The 18,902-nt window shown below is 45.1% G+C and overlaps 9 protein-coding genes across 9 annotated transcripts; 1 reads left to right on the top strand and 8 right to left on the bottom strand.

Moving 5' to 3' along the window:
• Window positions 1-105: 105 nt before the first annotated feature.
• On the bottom strand, window positions 106-1,368 carry GGS22DRAFT_177539 (FAD/NAD(P)-binding domain-containing protein; the record flags this gene model as incomplete). Its single annotated transcript, XM_047963522.1, has 1 exon — window positions 106-1,368. One exon carries the CDS (start codon window positions 1,366-1,368, stop codon window positions 106-108), a length of 1,263 nt encoding a protein of 420 aa, XP_047822535.1.
• Window positions 1,369-1,717: 349 nt separating this feature from the next.
• GGS22DRAFT_184278 (uncharacterized protein) lies at window positions 1,718-4,045 on the bottom strand (the record flags this gene model as incomplete). The annotated part of the gene is made up of 2 exons (XM_047964170.1): window positions 1,718-3,373; window positions 3,431-4,045. The coding sequence occupies 2 exons, from the start codon at window positions 4,043-4,045 to the stop codon at window positions 1,718-1,720; spliced, it is 2,271 nt and encodes a 756-aa protein (XP_047822534.1).
• A 1,150-nt stretch (window positions 4,046-5,195) lies between these two features.
• GGS22DRAFT_152192 (uncharacterized protein) lies at window positions 5,196-6,389 on the top strand. The gene is made up of 4 exons (XM_047959634.1): window positions 5,196-5,618; window positions 5,697-5,898; window positions 5,981-6,107; window positions 6,162-6,389. Exons 1-4 carry the CDS (start codon window positions 5,223-5,225, stop codon window positions 6,265-6,267), a joined length of 831 nt encoding a protein of 276 aa, XP_047822533.1. The 5' UTR covers window positions 5,196-5,222; the 3' UTR covers window positions 6,268-6,389.
• Window positions 6,390-6,513: 124 nt separating this feature from the next.
• On the bottom strand, window positions 6,514-7,378 carry GGS22DRAFT_62326 (uncharacterized protein). Its single transcript, XM_047967583.1, has 3 exons — window positions 6,966-7,378; window positions 6,741-6,913; window positions 6,514-6,689 (listed from the first exon to the last, which is right to left on the bottom strand). The coding sequence occupies exons 1-3, from the start codon at window positions 7,180-7,182 to the stop codon at window positions 6,627-6,629; spliced, it is 453 nt and encodes a 150-aa protein (XP_047822532.1). The 5' UTR covers window positions 7,183-7,378; the 3' UTR covers window positions 6,514-6,626.
• Window positions 7,379-8,028: 650 nt separating this feature from the next.
• On the bottom strand, window positions 8,029-9,729 carry GGS22DRAFT_62314 (indoleamine 2,3-dioxygenase family protein). Its single transcript, XM_047967582.1, has 2 exons — window positions 9,258-9,729; window positions 8,029-9,197 (listed from the first exon to the last, which is right to left on the bottom strand). The coding sequence occupies exons 1-2, from the start codon at window positions 9,698-9,700 to the stop codon at window positions 8,162-8,164; spliced, it is 1,479 nt and encodes a 492-aa protein (XP_047822531.1). The 5' UTR covers window positions 9,701-9,729; the 3' UTR covers window positions 8,029-8,161.
• Window positions 9,730-10,725: 996 nt separating this feature from the next.
• GGS22DRAFT_152184 (NAD dependent epimerase/dehydratase family protein) lies at window positions 10,726-12,562 on the bottom strand. The gene is made up of 2 exons (XM_047959633.1): window positions 12,111-12,562; window positions 10,726-12,035 (listed from the first exon to the last, which is right to left on the bottom strand). Exon 2 carries the CDS (start codon window positions 12,017-12,019, stop codon window positions 10,931-10,933), a length of 1,089 nt encoding a protein of 362 aa, XP_047822530.1. The 5' UTR covers window positions 12,020-12,035; window positions 12,111-12,562; the 3' UTR covers window positions 10,726-10,930.
• Window positions 12,563-12,629: 67 nt separating this feature from the next.
• On the bottom strand, window positions 12,630-13,609 carry GGS22DRAFT_152183 (iron reductase domain protein). The gene is made up of 2 exons (XM_047959632.1): window positions 13,248-13,609; window positions 12,630-13,188 (listed from the first exon to the last, which is right to left on the bottom strand). Exons 1-2 carry the CDS (start codon window positions 13,552-13,554, stop codon window positions 12,866-12,868), a joined length of 630 nt encoding a protein of 209 aa, XP_047822529.1. The 5' UTR covers window positions 13,555-13,609; the 3' UTR covers window positions 12,630-12,865.
• Window positions 13,587-14,209, bottom strand: GGS22DRAFT_152182 (uncharacterized protein). The gene has a single exon (XM_047959631.1). The coding sequence runs from the start codon at window positions 13,915-13,917 to the stop codon at window positions 13,723-13,725; it is 195 nt and encodes a 64-aa protein (XP_047822528.1). The 5' UTR covers window positions 13,918-14,209; the 3' UTR covers window positions 13,587-13,722.
• Window positions 14,210-17,229: 3,020 nt separating this feature from the next.
• Window positions 17,230-18,901, bottom strand: GGS22DRAFT_62260 (salicylate 1-monooxygenase). Its single transcript, XM_047967579.1, has 2 exons — window positions 18,370-18,901; window positions 17,230-18,316 (listed from the first exon to the last, which is right to left on the bottom strand). The coding sequence occupies exons 1-2, from the start codon at window positions 18,621-18,623 to the stop codon at window positions 17,254-17,256; spliced, it is 1,317 nt and encodes a 438-aa protein (XP_047822527.1). The 5' UTR covers window positions 18,624-18,901; the 3' UTR covers window positions 17,230-17,253.
• Window position 18,902: the final 1 nt, after the last annotated feature.

Raw genomic sequence — 18,902 nt, 5'->3', positions numbered from 1 at the left:
TCCAAGTCAGTTACCGAAAGTGAGAAGGGAATTAATCTATCAGTATAGAGAAATCTGCATACAAGGTATGCATCTATAATACTCAAACAAGTCCGGGAATCCACCCTACTTCCGCAGGATCTCCTTGTACTCGGGGAGATTCCACTTAACATCCTCCCTAAGTAACCACCGCCCAATAACATTCATCCTAAAGAGTGCCATCACCCAGACAACAAAACACATAACGCGAATCCCAAACGCCGTCGTCGGCATCAGATTCGCCCAAGCGCCCGAATCCTCCGACAACCCCTTCTGCACCTGATCCACGAAGGGCCGAAACGTCTGCTCATACGCTTTAAGCGCGACCGCCAGGCCTTCCTTGACATCGACACCCTCTTTACAATGTCTCCCAATCTCGCCAGCGAGAACATACGCGCCCACAATAGCAGAAGACGTTCCCATCCCCGTGTTCGCCGAAGGACAGTACGCCGCATCACCAAGGAGCGTCACGGAGCCACTCGACCAAGCGTCCAGCTTAACAAGGCCCATGTGCTCGAGGTAGAAATCGTCGCTCCGATCCATATCCACAAGAACCTGCTCCGTCACCCATCCTGCGCCACGGAAGATATCCGTTAGCGCGGCGCGCTCCTCCCTAGTGTCGCCCCGACGCGAGTTCTTGAGTCGCTTGGAGTCGTTCTTGCACATGAGGTAGACCTGCATCTGATCCGGGCTGTGTCTTCGAAGCATGACGGCGCGTCCGCCCGGGGCGATGTACATGGTGGCGAGGTACTCCTCGCCGGCCGAGATCGGTCGGGGGATGGTGAAGTACGCGATGTAGATGTTGCGCAGAGGGCGAAACCCGTCGTCCGCGTCTGGGCCGACCATCATCTTGCGCGTCTTCGACCCGATGCCGTCGGCGCCGACTAGGAGATCGAATCGGTCCGTTTTACCGTTCGTAAATCTAATTTCGATGCTGTTACCCTTCTCCTCGAAACTTTGGATAGACGTGCCGAAGATGTATTTCGTATGATCCTTGCACTCCTCGTATAAAAGCTGGCATAAATCACCCCTCATGATTTCCCAGTCGGTAGTGAAATTCTGTAGCCCCTTGCCCGACCTGTTGGCTGGGAATAAAGCCTGTCGCACCCCTGCGCTGTTTACTATCTCTGAGCCCTGTTCTGGGACACTCTTTGAACGGAAGGCCTGCTCGAGACCCATTCGCTTCAAGACTTCGACGCCGTGGCCGCGTAGGTCGATCTGGAGCCCTGTGGTTCGTAGGGTGGGAAACCATTCGACGATTGTAACATCGTGGCCTAGCTTGCCGAGCCAAAATGCTAGAGCATTTCCGGCTATGCCACCGCCGCTGATGAGGACTTTCATTTGTGTCATGATTGTGGTGAATGTTTCGTGCGTAATAATCGTCAAGTTGGACCGGCTAAAAGACGAGATCTAGCTATCAATGAGGTTGTAGTAACTGAATCCTACATGATTAAATGATTCCAGGAACCTGACCTCTTATATGGTATCTGTATACTGTTCGATATAGTGACGGAAGCGACGACCGTTTATCTCCGGGATGTGTGTGAAACCGTCTCGGCCGATTTAAAGTGGACCACGGGGCGGATACCCGGAGCGCCTTTCTAACGGCCGCGGACATAACAGTTATTAAAAAGGCACCAAATTCCTCTAGTTTAGAACTAGATCAAATGAGTTTACTTTCATATTCTAGGCCGATCACCTAAGAGAAGTCCGCTCCACCCGAGAAGAAGAAATCCAGGTCAAAATCCAAGTCTAACCCATAATCACCCTGTCCGCCGCTAAGACTCATCGGAGTGAGTCCCGTGTTAGGTCCTGGAGACGAGATAGTGCCGGCTCGCGCCTGCATTATGTCATAGCACAGCTCAAGGCTGTCCTTGGCACTTTGCGCGACCTTGAGATCACACGAAGTACCCTCTTCTGTGGCTTCGGCCTGAGCCATAATCATGCTTAAGAACATGGGCCCCTTGACGTTGGTCTCGCCTTGCCGGACCCTCTCCATAGACAGTTCGACCATGCCCTTTACGGCTTGTTTGAGCAGGTGTATATACTGGGGGTTACGATGTAGGGTCCCGTCGACGCGCTGAGACTCTATTTGAGCGATGAGATCACGTGTGATGACAGTTATGGAGTATCTGATACCCTCCCTAAACATGCCTCCACCGATAGCCATCAGACGGGAGAAGCCTTCGTCTGGTTCAGGGGAGATGATTGACAGAGCTGAATCTAGGCTGACCTTAAGCGAATAGTAGAACAGAGGGTTGACTCGTGCCTCGCTAGCAAACGGGCAGTGCAGGGGGATCAAGAATCGGCGCACTAGGTAATCGAGCAGATTCCGATGAAATGGCGTCGCACCGGACTGTTCATTTTCCCTCATAAAAGTGTTAGATATCCGATATTGATCCGTGATCTCTGCGCTTAATGTTAGGGCATCCAGATACGAAAGTTCGGCATGTAGACTATTCAGCAGATGAAGAATCCGAAGGCGCGTTGGTAACAGGTCGAATAGAATCAGCTGGATAGAGGTTGTGGTAAAAGTGCTTCTAGAATGAGGCCGGAGCGTTGTGGTTGATTCGTCTATCTCATCATCATTGACATTAGATGGAGCCTCCGTGTCAAAATCATCGAGGGTCATCCTTGGTGGCATTGCCGTATCCAAGGATGACTGAACAACCATTTCGACAATAGTGGCCCACAGTCTCCTACGGATTTCAGCTTGTAATATAGACATTGATGGGAAATGCTTGGGGTCACGATGCAAACCTATTTGCATGGCTATATGGATGAGAGATCCCACAGAACCCCAAACCAAGTCGCCGCCAATTGAGAAGATCTGTCTTGCTAGAATGGTAAGACAATAGATCTGCACCCCGGCGACACCTAACCGGTCTTTTTCCAAAGGTCCAGAGAGCCATGTCTGTGCGGCGTAAACATATTGGTTAACCATATTTCGCAGCGCGACATCGTGCCCTATATGTTCGGATAGGCTCGAGCCTATCCCAATGACAAGAAGGACTTTGAGACGAAGATCTGTTGTGACGCTTTCTGGTTGGTCCCAGTACTTCTGGTACTCGGACATAAAGGTAGATTCATGGAGTATGCGGTATGTGGACTCGAATGATTTAAAGTATATAGATACCATCCTGTCCGCTAATTCACGGGGTGGAGGCTCTAGGTCAAACTCGGGATGAGAGAGCCATCGGCTAGGTCGCCCTATCTTAGTACGGCGTGCCATAGTTTTACATTTGTGAAGGAGATCCCAGATTTGGGAGTACAGCGTCCCAAGCTCAGTATCTTGGGGTGAGGATTCCTTTCTACTATTGGAAGCCTTGATATAACAGTTGACGATGGGCGCAAACTTTCAACGACGTTAGTGTAAATCGAGCGGTTGAGGATTCACATGAACCACACATACCTCTTGAGCCGTGCCTATCCGAAGGCTCCATCCCAACATCCTCGTTTTATTCAGTATTATCTGGGATTCTCGTAACCCTAGCTGTCGCGCGAGGATGTCTCTACCTGATTCGGTCAGACCATTCATGGGACTAGACGTTGATGATTTATCCAGTCCCACTCCTCGTTTCAAGATGTCGATGAGACCCAGTTCTACATCTAGAGCGGGATTGGGTTGTTGGAGGTCGATGCGACCAAGGATAGGCGGGTTCTTGTTATGCCCTACCCTCCCAACTGGCTCTCCTAGAGACGGCGACGATGATTCTTCCGTTGTCTGAACCCCAGGTGGGCTAGTGTTGCCTTCTATGATTGGCCCCCGGGCGTTGAATGATTGAGCCTGGGTTAATGGAGAAGGCGCTTGAGCTAACTTGTTGAGAGCCGCACCTCGGGTATAGCCCTGGCGAGGCTGCGGGCTAGTAGCAGAAATAGGCTCATCGCTATAGACCTTGTAGGTGCATTGCAGCTTAGAAGAGATACAATGAGCGCAGGGTTCATTTCGGTTGCATTTGATCTTGCGGCGGCGGCATTCAAGGCACGACAAGGCCGGCCTTCGACGCCTATGGGGTTGTCGCTGCATGGGAATAGACACGACCCCTAGAGTCACTCGGCCGTATCACTACGTGTGATCTCCATAGAAGAGACTATCGGTTCATATTGTATGATGCGAAGACTTTTTGCTGTTTTTTCAACCTGAGTCGTAAGATATTATGTCCGAGCTGAACGGATGTAAGAAGACGGGCGATAATGCCGAACCGTTTACGTCCGTCGACCCATAGTTAAAGAAGGTTGATGAATATTATTGGTGGATTCAAGTTTCTAAACCCCGTCCAAACATTACTCATCTTACTGCCCCCTCTTCCTTCAGGAAGTCGAAGCCCTCTGATAAAGACAAGAGGTTCTGTACGTCAATCGGAGCGCGGTACGTGAGCGTCCCATTAATACTCGGCCAAAATTACCAAGGAACTCAATCGTTGACTGTTGACGAAATATTCTTCGCGACAAACCTCCATTTGAAATTATTCTAATAATTATGTGATCATTCAGGTAACGATTTGGGAATCCATCACTTTTTACTTACTTAGTCAAGATTTAGATGAGGTTGAGATGTCAATTTCATTGACTTCTTCAAGCATGTTTGTGGGAAGAGGAAGTTGTCTGGATCTCCCCGCGCACCTTTCCAGTGCCGGACTATTGACCCCGTCCGAATGTGCGAATTAGACCGTTCCTAACATAATGATAAATCCAACATGTCAACCTTGAACCTGCCTACTTGGCAATCTCATATCGCCATTACCGAATCCAGGCGAGATACTATTATTACTAAAGAGCTTGCAATGCATACCACCCTTCACTCTGTTTTCGCTCTCGCGTTTAATATGGGAGCGCGACATGTTTGACCCCTAGGCTTCACTCACCTCCAGGGCTATTATTAGCACCTTGGGAAATATTAGTGGGCTTTCTAGCTGCCCCGCCGCACATTTGCTTCAGCTGAAATGGAGGACTTCACGAACATCACCAAAAACAGCGAACTCACTAGGTAATTTAACGTATCTAAGAGGTATGTTGACCAAATATTAAGATATAAAGTTCCCTTCATTTCTTTGACATTTAAGATTGAAGCTCTTGTAGTCAAATAAGAGCAACCGAGAGCAAATCACCTATTGTTACTGTACCCCTAAACGCAACCCAATCCGGCAATATTCCATTCCTTACAGCCAATAGGAAGTCCCGTATCGATACTTATCTTCATCATCATGGCCGCTCAGAACGCTTGCAAGCAGCCAAGCATAACTGTCTTCCGGGGATGGAAAGATGCCGGTAAATATGTGTGGTCTCCGTACGTGACCAAGCTAGAAACACGGTTACGTTTTGCAGGAGTGAAATATACGACGGAAGCTGGATCCCTAAGTGTGGCACCGAAGGGCAAGATTCCCTACATCGAATGCCGCGGCGTCTCTTCCATATCTACCCCGATCGTGCATGAAGAAAGTCCGGAATCAAAAGTTCTACTAAGCGACTCTACTCTTATCGCTAAGACTCTTGTCGGATGGAAGATCCTTCCAGATCTCAATAGCGCGCTGGATCCTCTAGAACGTTCGCTCGATATGGGGTTGATAGCTCTACTAGAGAATAAGCTGTATTTTTTACAGGTATATACAGAAGCCCTATCTTACTAAACCTTCAACCCACTATTTGAACCATTTCACTAACACGATTCTGTAAAATAGGGATGGGAACGTTGGATCCAAAACTACTACACAATGAGGGATCACGTTCTATGGTCGATACCTTATCCTATCCGTGTACTCGTAGGATTAATAGTCTATCGAAAGAACGTTGCGATGTTTCATTCGCAAGGAACAGGCCGATTCACAGCTGAAGAAATCAGTGAATCTCGACGCGAGATTTGGGAGGGGTTGAGCGCACTACGTAGGTGGAATTATGGAGTTTCTTGCTACCCATTGTCGTTGATCTAGGTACATAAAAGCGCTAACTCTTAACTACAAAATAGTGGCGTCACGGTCTAGTGACAAATCTAGCGATAACGACAAGCCATTTTGGGTACTGGGCGGAGAACACCCGACCGAAGCTGATACTTGTTTATTCGGTTTCATTGTCTCGGCCTTGATATGCACTGCGTAAGTTCGAATGAATTTGATATGATGCGTACCTATTGACTAATGTGTTCATAGAGGACCTATTTCCCAGAGCGAAGTTAGAAGCTTCCCTATTCTCTTAGATTACGCAGGGCGTATTCATGATCATTATTTTCCAGACTACGAGAAATGGGCAGTATGATGTAGTCTACCTAGAGAGGACACGCGGGTCGGATTGTATGAGAATGGGATGATGGAGTCAATACCCTATGTGTAAGGTGCAGTCCTACGCAAGCATTTTTAAGATTGAATCGAACTATTCACGACAAGAACGCTCCCGGATGGAGGGGCGCGAAGATTATACTGTAAATCGTACCATGTGAAATTACCTAGTTGCATTATTGATGTGGAATCTAGGTGTCAAACGAATCTTAAGAGAATCTCTAATCTAGTACAGCGACAGGAATCCAGTACGCAGAAGTAAACACGCTTGTAGGTTCATAACCCCCTTTCCAATGAGTGCCTATAACAATGTTCCGAAATATTGATTCGACACAGCTTTCATCTTCTATGATACTCCCAGTCGCCATTAAAAACTCGCTCTTCACCATATTCGTCGTATACCTGGCCATTGCCGTCAGTTTTCTGTTTCTTCAAAATGCTCTCACGCCTTACCTTCCATATGACAGTTTCACCACCGTCGAAAAAGTCGCGAACGAGGTCATCACCTTCGGCTCTGCCTTCCTCTTTGAACTCCTCTAGTAAACTCACCAGAGACTTTCTGCGGAAGAAGAGATCCCAAGTCCACCCTTCTTCATGTGGGTAGCACGCCCCCCGCGATTGATACCCTATGATGCTGTCAATAGACACAGTCCGTGTCTAAATGATATGTTAACTCACATGCAATATCCTCGACGAACTCGGTCAAGGTCTGGTTTTCGTTCACATCCGTACCGTGAACAGCTCCATAACTTCCCTCCTTGACGTTAATCCACATGCAGCCTCTATCGCGCCATCCACGCCGATGCCAACCGGCACCCCTAACCTGGCGTCGGGATAGGTTAGATGGGCCAACTCCTCTCACTCGTTGCGCTCTGTGAATACGTTCTGGAGGCATGGATTCGATGAGTCGTGGTCTGCCTAGATGGTGGTTTCGAACTGAATGAATAAATCTTGTGGTATCGTAGGCGCATAGAGCAATGAAGGTGGGAAATATGATGAGAGGGATGGCGCTCTATCCCTACCTATCTACCGAGGTGCCTAGGTGGCAATAATAAAAGGATTTTGCGTAAAGCATCATTGTCAAGCCAAACACGGTCCGGTCCAACTGCACGCGGCATGCTGCAGCATCGTAATTTTGATAAGGCTCACGCATCTCCCCCGCCACATATGAGCAAACGAGCGAGTCGATTCGCTTAGCAGTGTGGCATGGCACGGGTAGCTACCGACCGAAAAGAGTCATCGTCGGGAGTTATCCAGGCAAGATACGGCCATCGTCTAGTAAGTCAAGGGAAAGCTACCTTTCATAAAAGTACGTACCTACTAGGTACATAGCGAACGAGATCGATCAAAAAGGAAATATAAGGTGATATCGCCGTTTACAGGTATGCGATGAACGATTTGAAGGTCGACGTCTGTTGCGAATTGAGAAAATGCCCTGGTGATGAAGAAGATAGGTATCCACTATTCCTGTACAACAGGACCATGGTACTGGGATCTAAGAGACCCTTGTAGGGAATGTCCCCTTCTAGAAACGTTTTGTTATTGCATCTAATGATTGGATAATCCACTGAGCCACTCAGCTAGCCACTTCACAAAAGCATATGCACCTACGCATAGATCTATTATGTTCACGGCTAGGTACATGTAGGTATGCAAGTCTTCCTATATTTCTTCAACGAGTCCATTCACGTTCCTAATATGTACCTCTAGGTACCTACAAGGTACAATCACAGTTGAAATTCACGTGTTGATGAGATCGCTAATATCAAACAATTATTGGCAGGCGTTGAAGTAAGCGTTGGCAGCCAATCCGTCCCTAACGCACTCTGTAGGGTGCGGGGGTGACGTAAGCCAGACTGAGACATTACCCCTATTTAATTAACACCGACGCCACGTTCAAGGCAATATTTCTCCACCTCCTTGTTCAGCGTTTGACTCTGTCTTTCGACAAGGTCCATGATATCCCGACACCCAGCGCCAAGATCCGTAGAACCGTTCAATGCGCCGACGCTATCCGATATTTCCTTCATCTCCTCCATCACGGCTTGCAGTTGATTCGGCAACCATGTCACGATTGGGCTGCCACCGGTTGCTGTAGGGTGGGATGTCTGTTTAAGGATATACTCGCGAGCAAAACACCAATGACGCCACCTGAAATCGCGGACTTGGTTCAAGGCCTGGAGCCAAAGGCGTCGAGATTCCTTCACCGACTCCAGGTCCTCTGCTTCAAGCGACGAGGTGCGTTCGACATCAATAGAAAGTGCGAAATCCTTGACACCTAGATCCTCGGAGCATTTCTTAACCTCGCCGAGGAACTGGCGATGGTTACTTGGACGGTAGTCCCTGAAGTCCTTTAAGATCTCAGTGAGTGGCGTATCTGGCATCTGGACCTGCAGGAGGTTATCCATCAAAGGAATCATGGTATCGTTGGCACCGCTCTCCCCTCTGAAACTCATAGGCTTGCCCTCGTTGATGCCCTCGTACACCACGCCGTCTGGGAACATGGACTGCGATGTAATGCCGAAGATGAAAGTGCGGAAGCTTGTGTAGGAACGCGGCTTCGACTTCATCCACATGGTCTCCATGACATTGTTGACCTTCTGCATGGCGCCTACGACAGAACGCATCCCCTCATTGAATGCTTGTCGCTGCTGTCGGGGCGAGAGGCCATCGGCATTCTCGAGCGCTTTCAAAGCCGCCATCGTGCCGTGCACCAAAGGGCCAGAGTTCTTCACCATGTCAATATGGACAAGTACGAATCCAGCCTCTGATGAAGTGGGGTCAAGGCCATGTTCAAAAGCTCGGATGAGGCGGAGGTTGGAATATTCTAGACCAGCCTCTGGGTCCTGAAGACGATAGTTGAACAAAGCATATGAGCCGGCATATTCCATGAACGGCTTGAATCCCGCGCTATGAAGAAATATTAGAGATTTGAAAAGACGTTGACATAGTTTCGTATAGGTAACTTACAGTTCGGCACAGCGAACGATTGGTCGGGATAGCTGTGCTGGGAGGAAGGACCTGCCAAGTCCATATGGTTCACCCTTGATGAACCTCATATGACATGGCTCTAGGAGGAATGCTGAAGCTAGGAAAGAGTAGTCTCGATAGAGAGCATTCATGATAGGAAGGTTATCACGGTACTTCTCAACCTCGTCGGTAAGGTCTGGGAGATCTTGCAATACAGTGTCGCCCAGCTGACCATTGGCAAGGAGCCCAGGCTCGCCCGACAAGGTCAGGACAGGCATCGCCTGAAGTAGCTTCTCAACTACTTCAAACTCAGGCGGGAGAACGACGATAGGGTTCATACGCGCAAGGAAGCCCCGGGAGGTTGAGACCATAAACGCGGGGAGTGAGACGTCATTTGGCTTAGTGTCTTCGAGGACTTCGAAGGACGACTTAGGGATCAACATCTTGGCGGTCTGTGAAGAGGGGTAAACAGGTATGCTCAGATTTTATGTATAAGCTTCAGGGAAGAGAGGAAATGAGAGTTTTGGCTGTGTTGCTGATAGTATACCGGATTGCGGACGGGTTCGCGTGCTAATATAGACCGTGGCCGGAACAGTTCCGGCCTCAACACCACAAAATTGCGGAGTCACGCTCGAGCATGTCCGAGCACCCCGAACTCGACCGACACGTTGTGGCCGGAACGATTCCGGCCACAAGCGAGACCGGATTCATCAAGCAAACCAACAATTATATATTGATAAGCATCTTGGCCGGAACTATTCCAGTCTTGGCCCTATCACCGAACTCGGGTTCACGACGCGATTAGAGCTGGTTTAACAACTCTAAGATGATAACGACACCGACACCCGATTGGATCACGATTGGTCTTCCTGTGGTCTTCAAGAGTTTTCCAAGAATTTTCTGACATTTACCTACCAACCTTGGTAAGTACTTGCGGCATGTCGTCGTATCTCAGTGAGATGAAAAGTGGCACTTATGGATAAATGACTGATAGAATTTCAAATTGCGTAAGTCTTATAGGATACCTCCTCACCGACAGGACCACATGATAGCATCGGCACTTTCTATCGAATACATTTACGTAACTCAAGTTCGTCTTTGTGGGATAAGACTCTAAGAGTTTTAGCAACTTCCCCGACAAGGTGTGGTAAAAAGTGGGACCTTATCCGGTGAAACCCGGCCGTTGGCCGGAATGATTCCGGCCTCGACACGTGAGCTAAATTAGTACCCGTATCACGATTCATTTCTAGGACAAAAATGCGCTAAGGTTCTTTCAAAGCCATGATGCAGATTGTATAAGGTGTAATAAATTAACTTCCAATTGGGTAGAATTACCCACGTTCATAGACGCTGTGACGCCTAGCGGCAGACGTCGTCTTGTCGCACGCGTCACACGCGTCACCTGACCTCGTGGTCTAGTCGCTCGGTAAGGAATTCCCAGTTCTTCATATAACTAATGCCCGTTTATGTTAAAAGAGGTAGGTTTTTAGAATACTTGTGCGTTGGCACTAAATACCTACTGATCCCCTTATTAGTATGTGCCATTGCCTCTTCACAATCTGGTGGGATATCATGGTTACTAGAAGTGGTGATTCGTTGGTGTAATACTGAAAACAAATCTACCTAACTACAGGCCAATAGCAAATTCCCCTCTACATCCTTATTTGCAACAATCATGCTGCTTTCGCCAGAACAGCCTCCACAACGTCCTTGAATTCACGCTTCCATGCCTCTTCTCCCCTCGTCGGGTTCCAGCCTAGACCTCTAGCTACACTCGAAACGGTCCGAGAATCACTCGCCAAACTGAGCTCCACGATATCATCAGACACCATCTCAGCTCCCATAACCTTCTTCACATCGGATACCGTAAGGCTCTGCAATTCTTGGTCATCGAGCAGACCTTTCGCTTGGAATGCGTCAGCCACCCCCAGTGTCACATCCAGCGACGAGTGGCGTCCATTGCCGCTAAATATGATGCCCTTCTTGCCAGTCGGCACTCCTTCCCCACCCTTCTCAAGTATCCGCCTCACCACAAGCAAGTACAGCTCCGCCAAGTCCTCTACGTGGACATGATCCCATACACCCCGACCATCACCCAGCACCACGGGGCGCTTATTCTTCAACACAGCGCTCGCAATCATGGGGATCTGGATGCTCAACTTATTCCAAAGGCCCTTCCCGAAACCATAAATAGTCGGGCTCATAATAACCAGAGTCTTAACACCGAGCTCCAACCCCGTGTCCACAACCGCCAACTCCACAGTCCGCTGCGCATACGCGGCCTCATTTTCGCGCTCCTTCTCGAACGCATAGATATCGTCCTTCAGGTCGTCAAGCTCGCGGTGTTCCTTCTCGACATCGCTTTTCGTCATCGCCTTGCTCGCGACGTTCGACGTGCCGGACGTCTGGACGAACCACACGTCGCGGCCGGTCGCGGCCTTGCGCTGCGCGAGACCGCGGATGAGAGCCTGTGAGGAGCCGCCGTGCCACCCGTGGGTCGTGCTGATGATTATGTCGTGCTCGGCGGCGGCGGCGACTGTGGCTTCGATGTCGTCGAGGTCCTTGTACACGATGGGGTTGACGCGGGAGCCGTACGTCGCGGTCAGTTTGGCGGCACGGTCGGGACCCCGTAGAAGGCATGAGATGGTCGCTGTGCTGAGTGTTGGAGAGGAGGAGTCGAGTAAATAGCTTAGGATGGTGCCGCCGATGTAGCCGGTGGCACCGGTGAGGAGAATCTTGGGCGTGGTGGTGGTGGATGTCATGGTTGCTGTCTGAGTTCTATCAAATGGTTTGAATATGATTTGACAATGATTCAGGACTGGAGGTAGCTTGTTAAATAGATATCAAGCATACGGGAGGCACGGGAAGATGGACTAAGTATATCGCCATCCGTGCAGGGTCTCGGAGACATTCCATGATCCATGTACGGGGTCACATGTGACGTGACGTTTCCGCTCATCACCGGCGTTACAAACCGTTTCTTTCTCCAACCGCCTCTTGGCGGGACATACGCCGCCGCACATAATCGAAAGCGGCCAAATAGTCCGCTTTACCAGCAAGAAAATATCCGCAATGTGTGATATAACCGGGCTGCGCCGCTCTTCATTATTCGTCAAGCGGTGAATGAATCACCCCGCACGGCCTATCAACGCTCCGTCGGGCTCGCTTGTAAGATTATATAATCGTATTACAGTTGGGAGGGGAATATGGGTAGAGAAGAAGAGAGAAGTCATCGTTGGAATAGAATGACATAAGATTCATATGAGCTTGAGCAGGTTAGTAAAACGTCATTTCCAATATCGGCCCCTTTTTTAGAAACGCAATCTTTTTATAGGTATTCATGCAATTTTAATAATATCCATATCACTCTAGAAAGAAGTTAATATCCAAATCGGAAAGCTATCATCATTCATCTTATCTTAACAACATCGTATATCGACTCCTAATCTTGAACTTGGCCCAAAAGAACGTATGTACAAGCCCTTATCATCACATTGTCCTGGGACACATCTACTATATCCATCGATGTACCGTCAGTGTGTTTTATCGTACATGCCCACGGCGTCGAGGCCGCCAGTATCGCGGTGGAGTGGCGTAAGTCAATGGGTCTAGCGCAACCTCGCAACCCACGAGTCAAACTGGGTGGACTTCGCGGCCGACAGATCTATGGTAAAGATACCGTGCTCGGAGTGGATACCGATGGGAGATCCAGGGTCAGTAATGTCAATCGGGGGTATCGCCGACGCAGCATACGCAAAGCTTGCAGCTGTCGCGCCGGGGTCGAGGATCTCCTTGGAACCACCGTTGTGGATCCACGTACTGCATCCCTGACAAAGCGTGGTCAGAGTCCAGTGAGTTTCATTCACCGTTGACCCTTTGAGAACAGTATGATTCGCCGCCTCGTAGTAGTCCGGTTGGATGTGGGCACTAGGTAAGTTTTAGCATTGTCCCTTAATCCAGAGATTTCGACTCACCCCGCAAACCGAGCAGATCCAACAGTGGAGTTCCCGTTTGCCCACCCTATGGAGATAGGATTGTACAGCATCCCACCGCCCCAAGCAAGGCCCGCCCAGCCGACTGTCTTCGGCGCCACTATCTGGAGCAGGACATCAAAGGGGCCTTCCCCTACGGCGGGAATGGCGATCCGCCAAGTGATCGGAGCTACACCAACTGTGACTTCAGAATAGCAGACACCGCTCGACGTATCACAATACTGGTCTTTCGCGGAAGCCGGAGCTGTGAGACCACGGCCGGCGAGGACGGTCGCCACCGTAGCAAGTCGAGCAATAATACCCATCGTGTGTTTCTCCTTGGCGGGATGAACTAGCCTATGGGGGAATACTTAGGCTGCTCACATCCCTCCAGTAAGCGAGGAAGCGCCTTATATATCTTCGCGCGCCTTGGCGGCGAGTCTTGCTAAGGCATCCATCTGCTCTCTCATTAGCCGCTAAGCGCCGTTCCTGCCTTATCTATTACGGACGTCGGCAGTTGTCGTTTTCATCACGTTTTGATCGAGCAGCGGAGCATAGACGGGAGCGAACCAGGTCTGTGATAATGAAAATAGACAGATTACCCGACCGATGATTGGTCCCCACACGTATGCCAATGCGATGGATGATGCACCCCGCCTATCTCGATCCGTACCTATGGTTTCATTCATTTATACTGACGCGGCTGAAGTCGTAGACAGGGCGGAGCCCACTGTATGTTTAGACGTAGTCTGGATATGGTAAGTTGGCGGAACACGTCAGGGCGAGGCTATGATACATGGTTATGACACCTTCTATCTTTGCATAGTATCTCATATATCCGCGTTTGTTTAGGATTAGCATGGGTTGGTTGGCCTATGAGTTCATACCTCAAGACGGCTAAAAGCCCTAACGTCAAAACGCTTCTGGGTATATCGAGATGAACACATTCCTCATAAATACTATATATAAATATAATATGTCATACGTTCTTTATCATTAATCTTCATTACTACCTACATACGTAGCTTCTGGCCTCGTCTTATTCCAAGAATAGGGCATAGTCGCAACTCGAAGTTGTATTTACTAGCGGACAAACGGCTATTGCTCTGCAGCGCAGCAGTGCCAAGGTCGAATGATCTTGAAATCTAGCTCAATCTTTCTCCAATGTAATATTTTATGTTAAGTTAGGGAATTGACCTCCTCGTGACCACAATTACCCCTGAAAGAATAGAGATGAAAAGAGACTACCGTACTAATATTACTGTATCGCACTGTGATAATACAATGTAGGTAGTTTACGTATGGGACATTTTTCCGTTTCTGTTTTATCCCCGCGGAGTAAAGTTTAATTATTAAGTGATAAATAATACACAGGTATTTTATTTCTCTTATTATTCCGTTATAAAATAAAACTTTCTTTGTTTTTTTTCATGAGTTTTATATATTATTTATATTTTTTATAAGTTAATAATAAGGTAAATAATTACGAAATTAAAATAAAAGGTTATAAAATTATAATAAATTTTAATAAAAAGCCGTTATAATTTAAATAATTTAATTATTAAAAAAAAACGGCGGATTATAAAAATAAATTCATTAATTTATTAATTTAATTAATGTATTAAAATATATATAATATAATATAATATAATAATATATAATTTAATAAATATTTTATATAATATTTCGAATTTTATAATAAATATTAACGTTATAAAACGTTAAAAACTTTATAATTTATAAAAGTTATAACGTATAATTTTTTTATATAAATATTATTATAAAAAGAAAATATAATTTTCGAAAACGGTTATTTATTATTATAAAATTATTTTTTAAAAAAAAATAACGGTTATTTTTAAAAAAATAATTATTTTTAATTAAATAACGTTTTTTTTTAATTAATAACGTTTTTTTTAAATTAATAATGGTTTTTTTATTAATAACGTTTTTATCGATTTTATAATTATTTAAATTATTTTTATAAAAAGGTAAATTATTAAGAGCAACATTAAATCTGCAGTATACTTTGGCTATATCTGCAGTGTCAGCCACATTGTGGCGAGGGAGCGCTTTCGAACGGTACCTAATTTGCCATACAAATCCCCATACAAATAAAAGTATCTTTAGAAACCCCGCCACAGTACAAGAACACCAAAAACATCCAGTCTTCAACCTATTCTCTCTCCATCAAAACTGGTTCAAATCTTTCGCAAAGTGGTTTATATTATATCTTACTCCAAGGGCAATTGAATGAATCTGGTTGCACCATGATTAAACACCGTTTGGTTGAGCTATTACAGTTTGAAGATAGACGAGATGTATTTTGGTGTGGCGTGGCTCACAACACCGGTCGCAAAACCAGTAGAGTACTAATCAAGCCAGCTTCGAGGACCTCCCCTTCAACCAGACGGGTCCCAAAAGTGATGCAACCTGGTTCATTCGATGCAAAGTACAGTAATTAATATATGTTTCAGATCTCGATTAAATTGAAGATATCTTTAAGTTGAAATAATTGATTGAAGTTGGCAGCCGATGTATCCTGTTGGGTGAGGAATTTAAGGTTTTCAGGCCTAAAAGATACTTGTATTTGTATGTGGAATTGTATGGCGAAACGTGTACCTTTTGAGCTCGGACCTCCGGCAGAACTTCGGCTCTCCAAAGTGGCTCAGCACTGCAGATATAGCCAAACTGTACTGCAGATTTAGTGTTGCTCATTATTAAATAATATTATTAAAGTTTAAAAGTTATATAAAATTTGGAATTTTTTTTTTAAAATAATTAATTATTTTTTTTATATATAATTTTTATATATATATTTTTTATAAATACATGTTATAATAAATTAATTTAATTTTATATTAATTTTAAAAATTAATTTAATTAATCGCGTTAAATTAATTTAAATTTATATAAAATATTTTTAATAAATTAAATATAATAAAAATAAAATAAATTAATTTAAGTAATTTAATTTTATAAATAAGTTTATTTAAATTAATAAATAAATAAATAAATAAATAAATAAATAAATATATAAATTAATAATTTAATCGCGTTAAATTAATATTTAAATTAATTTATTTATTTATTTATTTTTTAATTTATAATAATTATTTTATATAAATATAATTATATAAATTTTAAATATAATAATAAATGAAATTATTATTATTAAAATAAAAAAACGTTATTAAAATAAAAAAACATTATTAATTAAAAAAACGTTATTAATTAAAAAATTATTATTAAAATAAAAATAATTATTTTTTAATTAAAATGTTATTAATAAATTAATCGTTTTTTAATTTAATAATCGTTTTTAAATTTTATATATTATTATTATAATATTTAATATAATTTAACGTATATTATATAATATTTTTTATTTTAAATTATTACGCGTATATATTTATTTATTTATTTATTATATATTTAATTAAATCGAATTAATTAATTAAATTAAATAAATTAATTTATTTAATTCGTTTCGAAAAAATTAAAATATTAATAATAATTTTAAAAAATTTTAACATTAATTTTAAAGTTTTTTACATATTTAAAAAATTAATTATAAATTATAAAAAATTAATACGTTATAAAATTTATAAATTATAAAATTTTTAACACTTTATAACGTTATAAATTTTTATAAAATTTAATACATTATATAAAATATATTTTAAATTATACGTTATTATATTATATTACATTGTATACATTTTAATACATTAATTAAATTAACGGGTTGGCAGATACGGCCTTATGATCCACTTTAAAAAGATATGATACGGAGTATTACTATGTTGTGGCTACTATATCCCCCGTATCACGTAATTCACATACCACGTCAGCCAAAACAGGTGCGTATTACTCAGGTAAGTATTGTAAGGGATAGACATTAGCATATCGCGGTACAAATGCCCCATTCAGGCGCCACTTAGCAGGAGATACAGAACTTCAAGCCATTATGAGTGATTAAATTCATTTCACACATTTACGACAAAATAACCAAAAACCTCTTCTCACAATCTCGCCTGTCCATTCGACACAGCCTGACTAGCCGTTTCCACAGCAACAGCCTGCGCAAACGCGGCCTGGACATCGTGCTCATGGATCCAACTCGGGTCCGCGCGATTCTTTATCCTAGCCCTCAATTGCTCGTCCGTCTCCGGTTTCCTCTCTTGCGTGTGCTGCGCCACCTTCTTCAGATTATTTTCATGAACGACCTTCATCACACGATCCGTGTGCGGCTTTCTGGTTCTCTCGTAGATACGCAGCGCTTTCTGTATCTCCGCATCGGTAGGCTTTTTCTTCGCGTCTACGGGGAACACGTGTAGTATGGATGATGCGAACGCCCATGCATCGTCGAGAGCAAGACTGCCACCCGCTGCGAACGCGCCTCCGTGGGCGTGGGCGGCGTCGCCGGCGAGAGTGACCTTTCCGTCTCCCACAACCCAGGTTTCTAACGGGTGAGCTGATGAATTCGGGTAAATCCTGGTATGAGGTACCGCGTCGACGATCTGGCGAACCAGCGGCGACCAGTCCTTATAGAACTCCCTAATCGTATCCACGTTTCCATCGGAATTCCACGTTGAATCCTTCCAAGGTGCATCGGGAGCATTGGGGTCGGCTTGGTATGATCCAACAACGGTGAAAAGATCTCTTCCGAGTTTCGATACGAAGAACGTCCGGTCTGGTCCCCAGAAATGGTTTGCCTCGTCCGGAAGATCTTTAATCTGAGCGACGTGGGAAACGGGGAAGACGGATCGGAAGGCTACCCATCCCGTCCAAGCTGTGCTTGAAGTAGGGACGAAAAAGGTTCTAACGGGTGAGTGGATTCCATCAGCACCAAGGATGACATCAGCCGTAGCTGTGGTGCCATCGGCGAATGTGATTATAAGCTTCCGAGTGGAATCATCAAATTTTACGAATTCAAACGCTTTGGACAGATGAATCTTAGATGGATCGACGTGTTTCGCGAGTGCTTCCTGCAGATGCGCCCGATAAAAGCGGGAAGTCAAGTGACGGTACTCAACTTCTCCAGCATGAGAATCAGTTGATACGATCTCATTGGTCTGCCAATGGCTGAATGTTACGTTAACCTACGAACATTATCGAGCTAAGAGAGGAAAACTTACCGATAGATCATTGGATATTTCGACTTATTTCGAAACGCGATTTCATCATCTAAAGCATTTTGAACGCCAAGTCTATCCAAGGTTCTCATTCCATTGGGACCAAGCGCGATGGAAGCACCTATTTCCCTGAGCTCTGAAGCTTTTTCGTATACCTGCACATCAATAGCGGGGTGGTGTTTCAGTGCAATGGCTGCACCAAGACCAGCGATGCCGGCGCCGATGATAGCAATCTGAAGCTTTGAAGAGTCGGTCATGGTCCAGGATGTGACTTTATATGACAAATATATAATCGCTGATATTGTCGCATTTATCGCTATATTTATCGTTTATATAGGGAGCCAAGGACGTGATGATATACGAAAGTATCGTCTCCGGAGCCGGCTCGGGATTGTGTGATTGACCGGACGGACCCGAGATGGCGCAAGACTACACTCAAATTGCGAACCAATATCTCATTAGCCAGCCACATCATCCCCTCCAGAACGTCACCATTTCGGGCCAAGTCCGAAAGTAAACCATGCAAAACGGGCCGC

Source organism: Annulohypoxylon maeteangense, assembly GCF_022496945.1.
Source record: "Annulohypoxylon maeteangense strain CBS 123835 unplaced genomic scaffold GGS22scaffold_2, whole genome shotgun sequence".
NCBI lineage: Eukaryota > Fungi > Ascomycota > Sordariomycetes > Xylariales > Hypoxylaceae > Annulohypoxylon > Annulohypoxylon maeteangense.
The sequence above is the reverse complement of the archived record's forward strand: the minus strand, read 5'-3'. Positions and strand labels throughout refer to the sequence as shown.

What these genes read in the sequence shown, in the direction of transcription:
- GGS22DRAFT_62260 (XM_047967579.1), bottom strand. Translation starts at nt 18,623, where the DNA reads ATGACCGACTCTTCAAAGCTTCAGATTGCTATCATCGGCGCCGGCATC. An exon ending in AAATATCCAATGATCTATCG is followed by an intron (nt 18,317 to 18,369) that starts GTAAGTTTTCCT and finishes CGTAACATTCAG; the next exon opens with CCATTGGCAGACCAATGAGA.
- GGS22DRAFT_152182 (XM_047959631.1), bottom strand. Translation starts at nt 13,917, where the DNA reads ATGAATGAAACCATAGGTACGGATCGAGATAGGCGGGGTGCATCATCC.
- GGS22DRAFT_152183 (XM_047959632.1), bottom strand. Translation starts at nt 13,554, where the DNA reads ATGGGTATTATTGCTCGACTTGCTACGGTGGCGACCGTCCTCGCCGGC. An exon ending in CGGGAACTCCACTGTTGGAT is followed by an intron (nt 13,189 to 13,247) that starts CTGCTCGGTTTG and finishes GCTAAAACTTAC; the next exon opens with CTAGTGCCCACATCCAACCG.
- GGS22DRAFT_62314 (XM_047967582.1), bottom strand. Translation starts at nt 9,700, where the DNA reads ATGTTGATCCCTAAGTCGTCCTTCGAAGTCCTCGAAGACACTAAGCCA. An exon ending in ATCGTTCGCTGTGCCGAACT is followed by an intron (nt 9,198 to 9,257) that starts GTAAGTTACCTA and finishes ATTTCTTCATAG; the next exon opens with CGCGGGATTCAAGCCGTTCA.
- GGS22DRAFT_152184 (XM_047959633.1), bottom strand. Translation starts at nt 12,019, where the DNA reads ATGACATCCACCACCACCACGCCCAAGATTCTCCTCACCGGTGCCACC.
- GGS22DRAFT_152192 (XM_047959634.1), top strand. Translation starts at nt 5,223, where the DNA reads ATGGCCGCTCAGAACGCTTGCAAGCAGCCAAGCATAACTGTCTTCCGG. An exon ending in ATAAGCTGTATTTTTTACAG is followed by an intron (nt 5,619 to 5,696) that starts GTATATACAGAA and finishes TCTGTAAAATAG; the next exon opens with GGATGGGAACGTTGGATCCA. An exon ending in TCGGCCTTGATATGCACTGC is followed by an intron (nt 6,108 to 6,161) that starts GTAAGTTCGAAT and finishes ATGTGTTCATAG; the next exon opens with AGGACCTATTTCCCAGAGCG.
- GGS22DRAFT_62326 (XM_047967583.1), bottom strand. Translation starts at nt 7,182, where the DNA reads ATGCCTCCAGAACGTATTCACAGAGCGCAACGAGTGAGAGGAGTTGGC. An exon ending in GTTCGTCGAGGATATTGCAT is followed by an intron (nt 6,914 to 6,965) that starts GTGAGTTAACAT and finishes ACAGCATCATAG; the next exon opens with GGTATCAATCGCGGGGGGCG. An exon ending in GTGAAACTGTCATATGGAAG is followed by an intron (nt 6,690 to 6,740) that starts GTAAGGCGTGAG and finishes GGCAATGGCCAG; the next exon opens with GTATACGACGAATATGGTGA.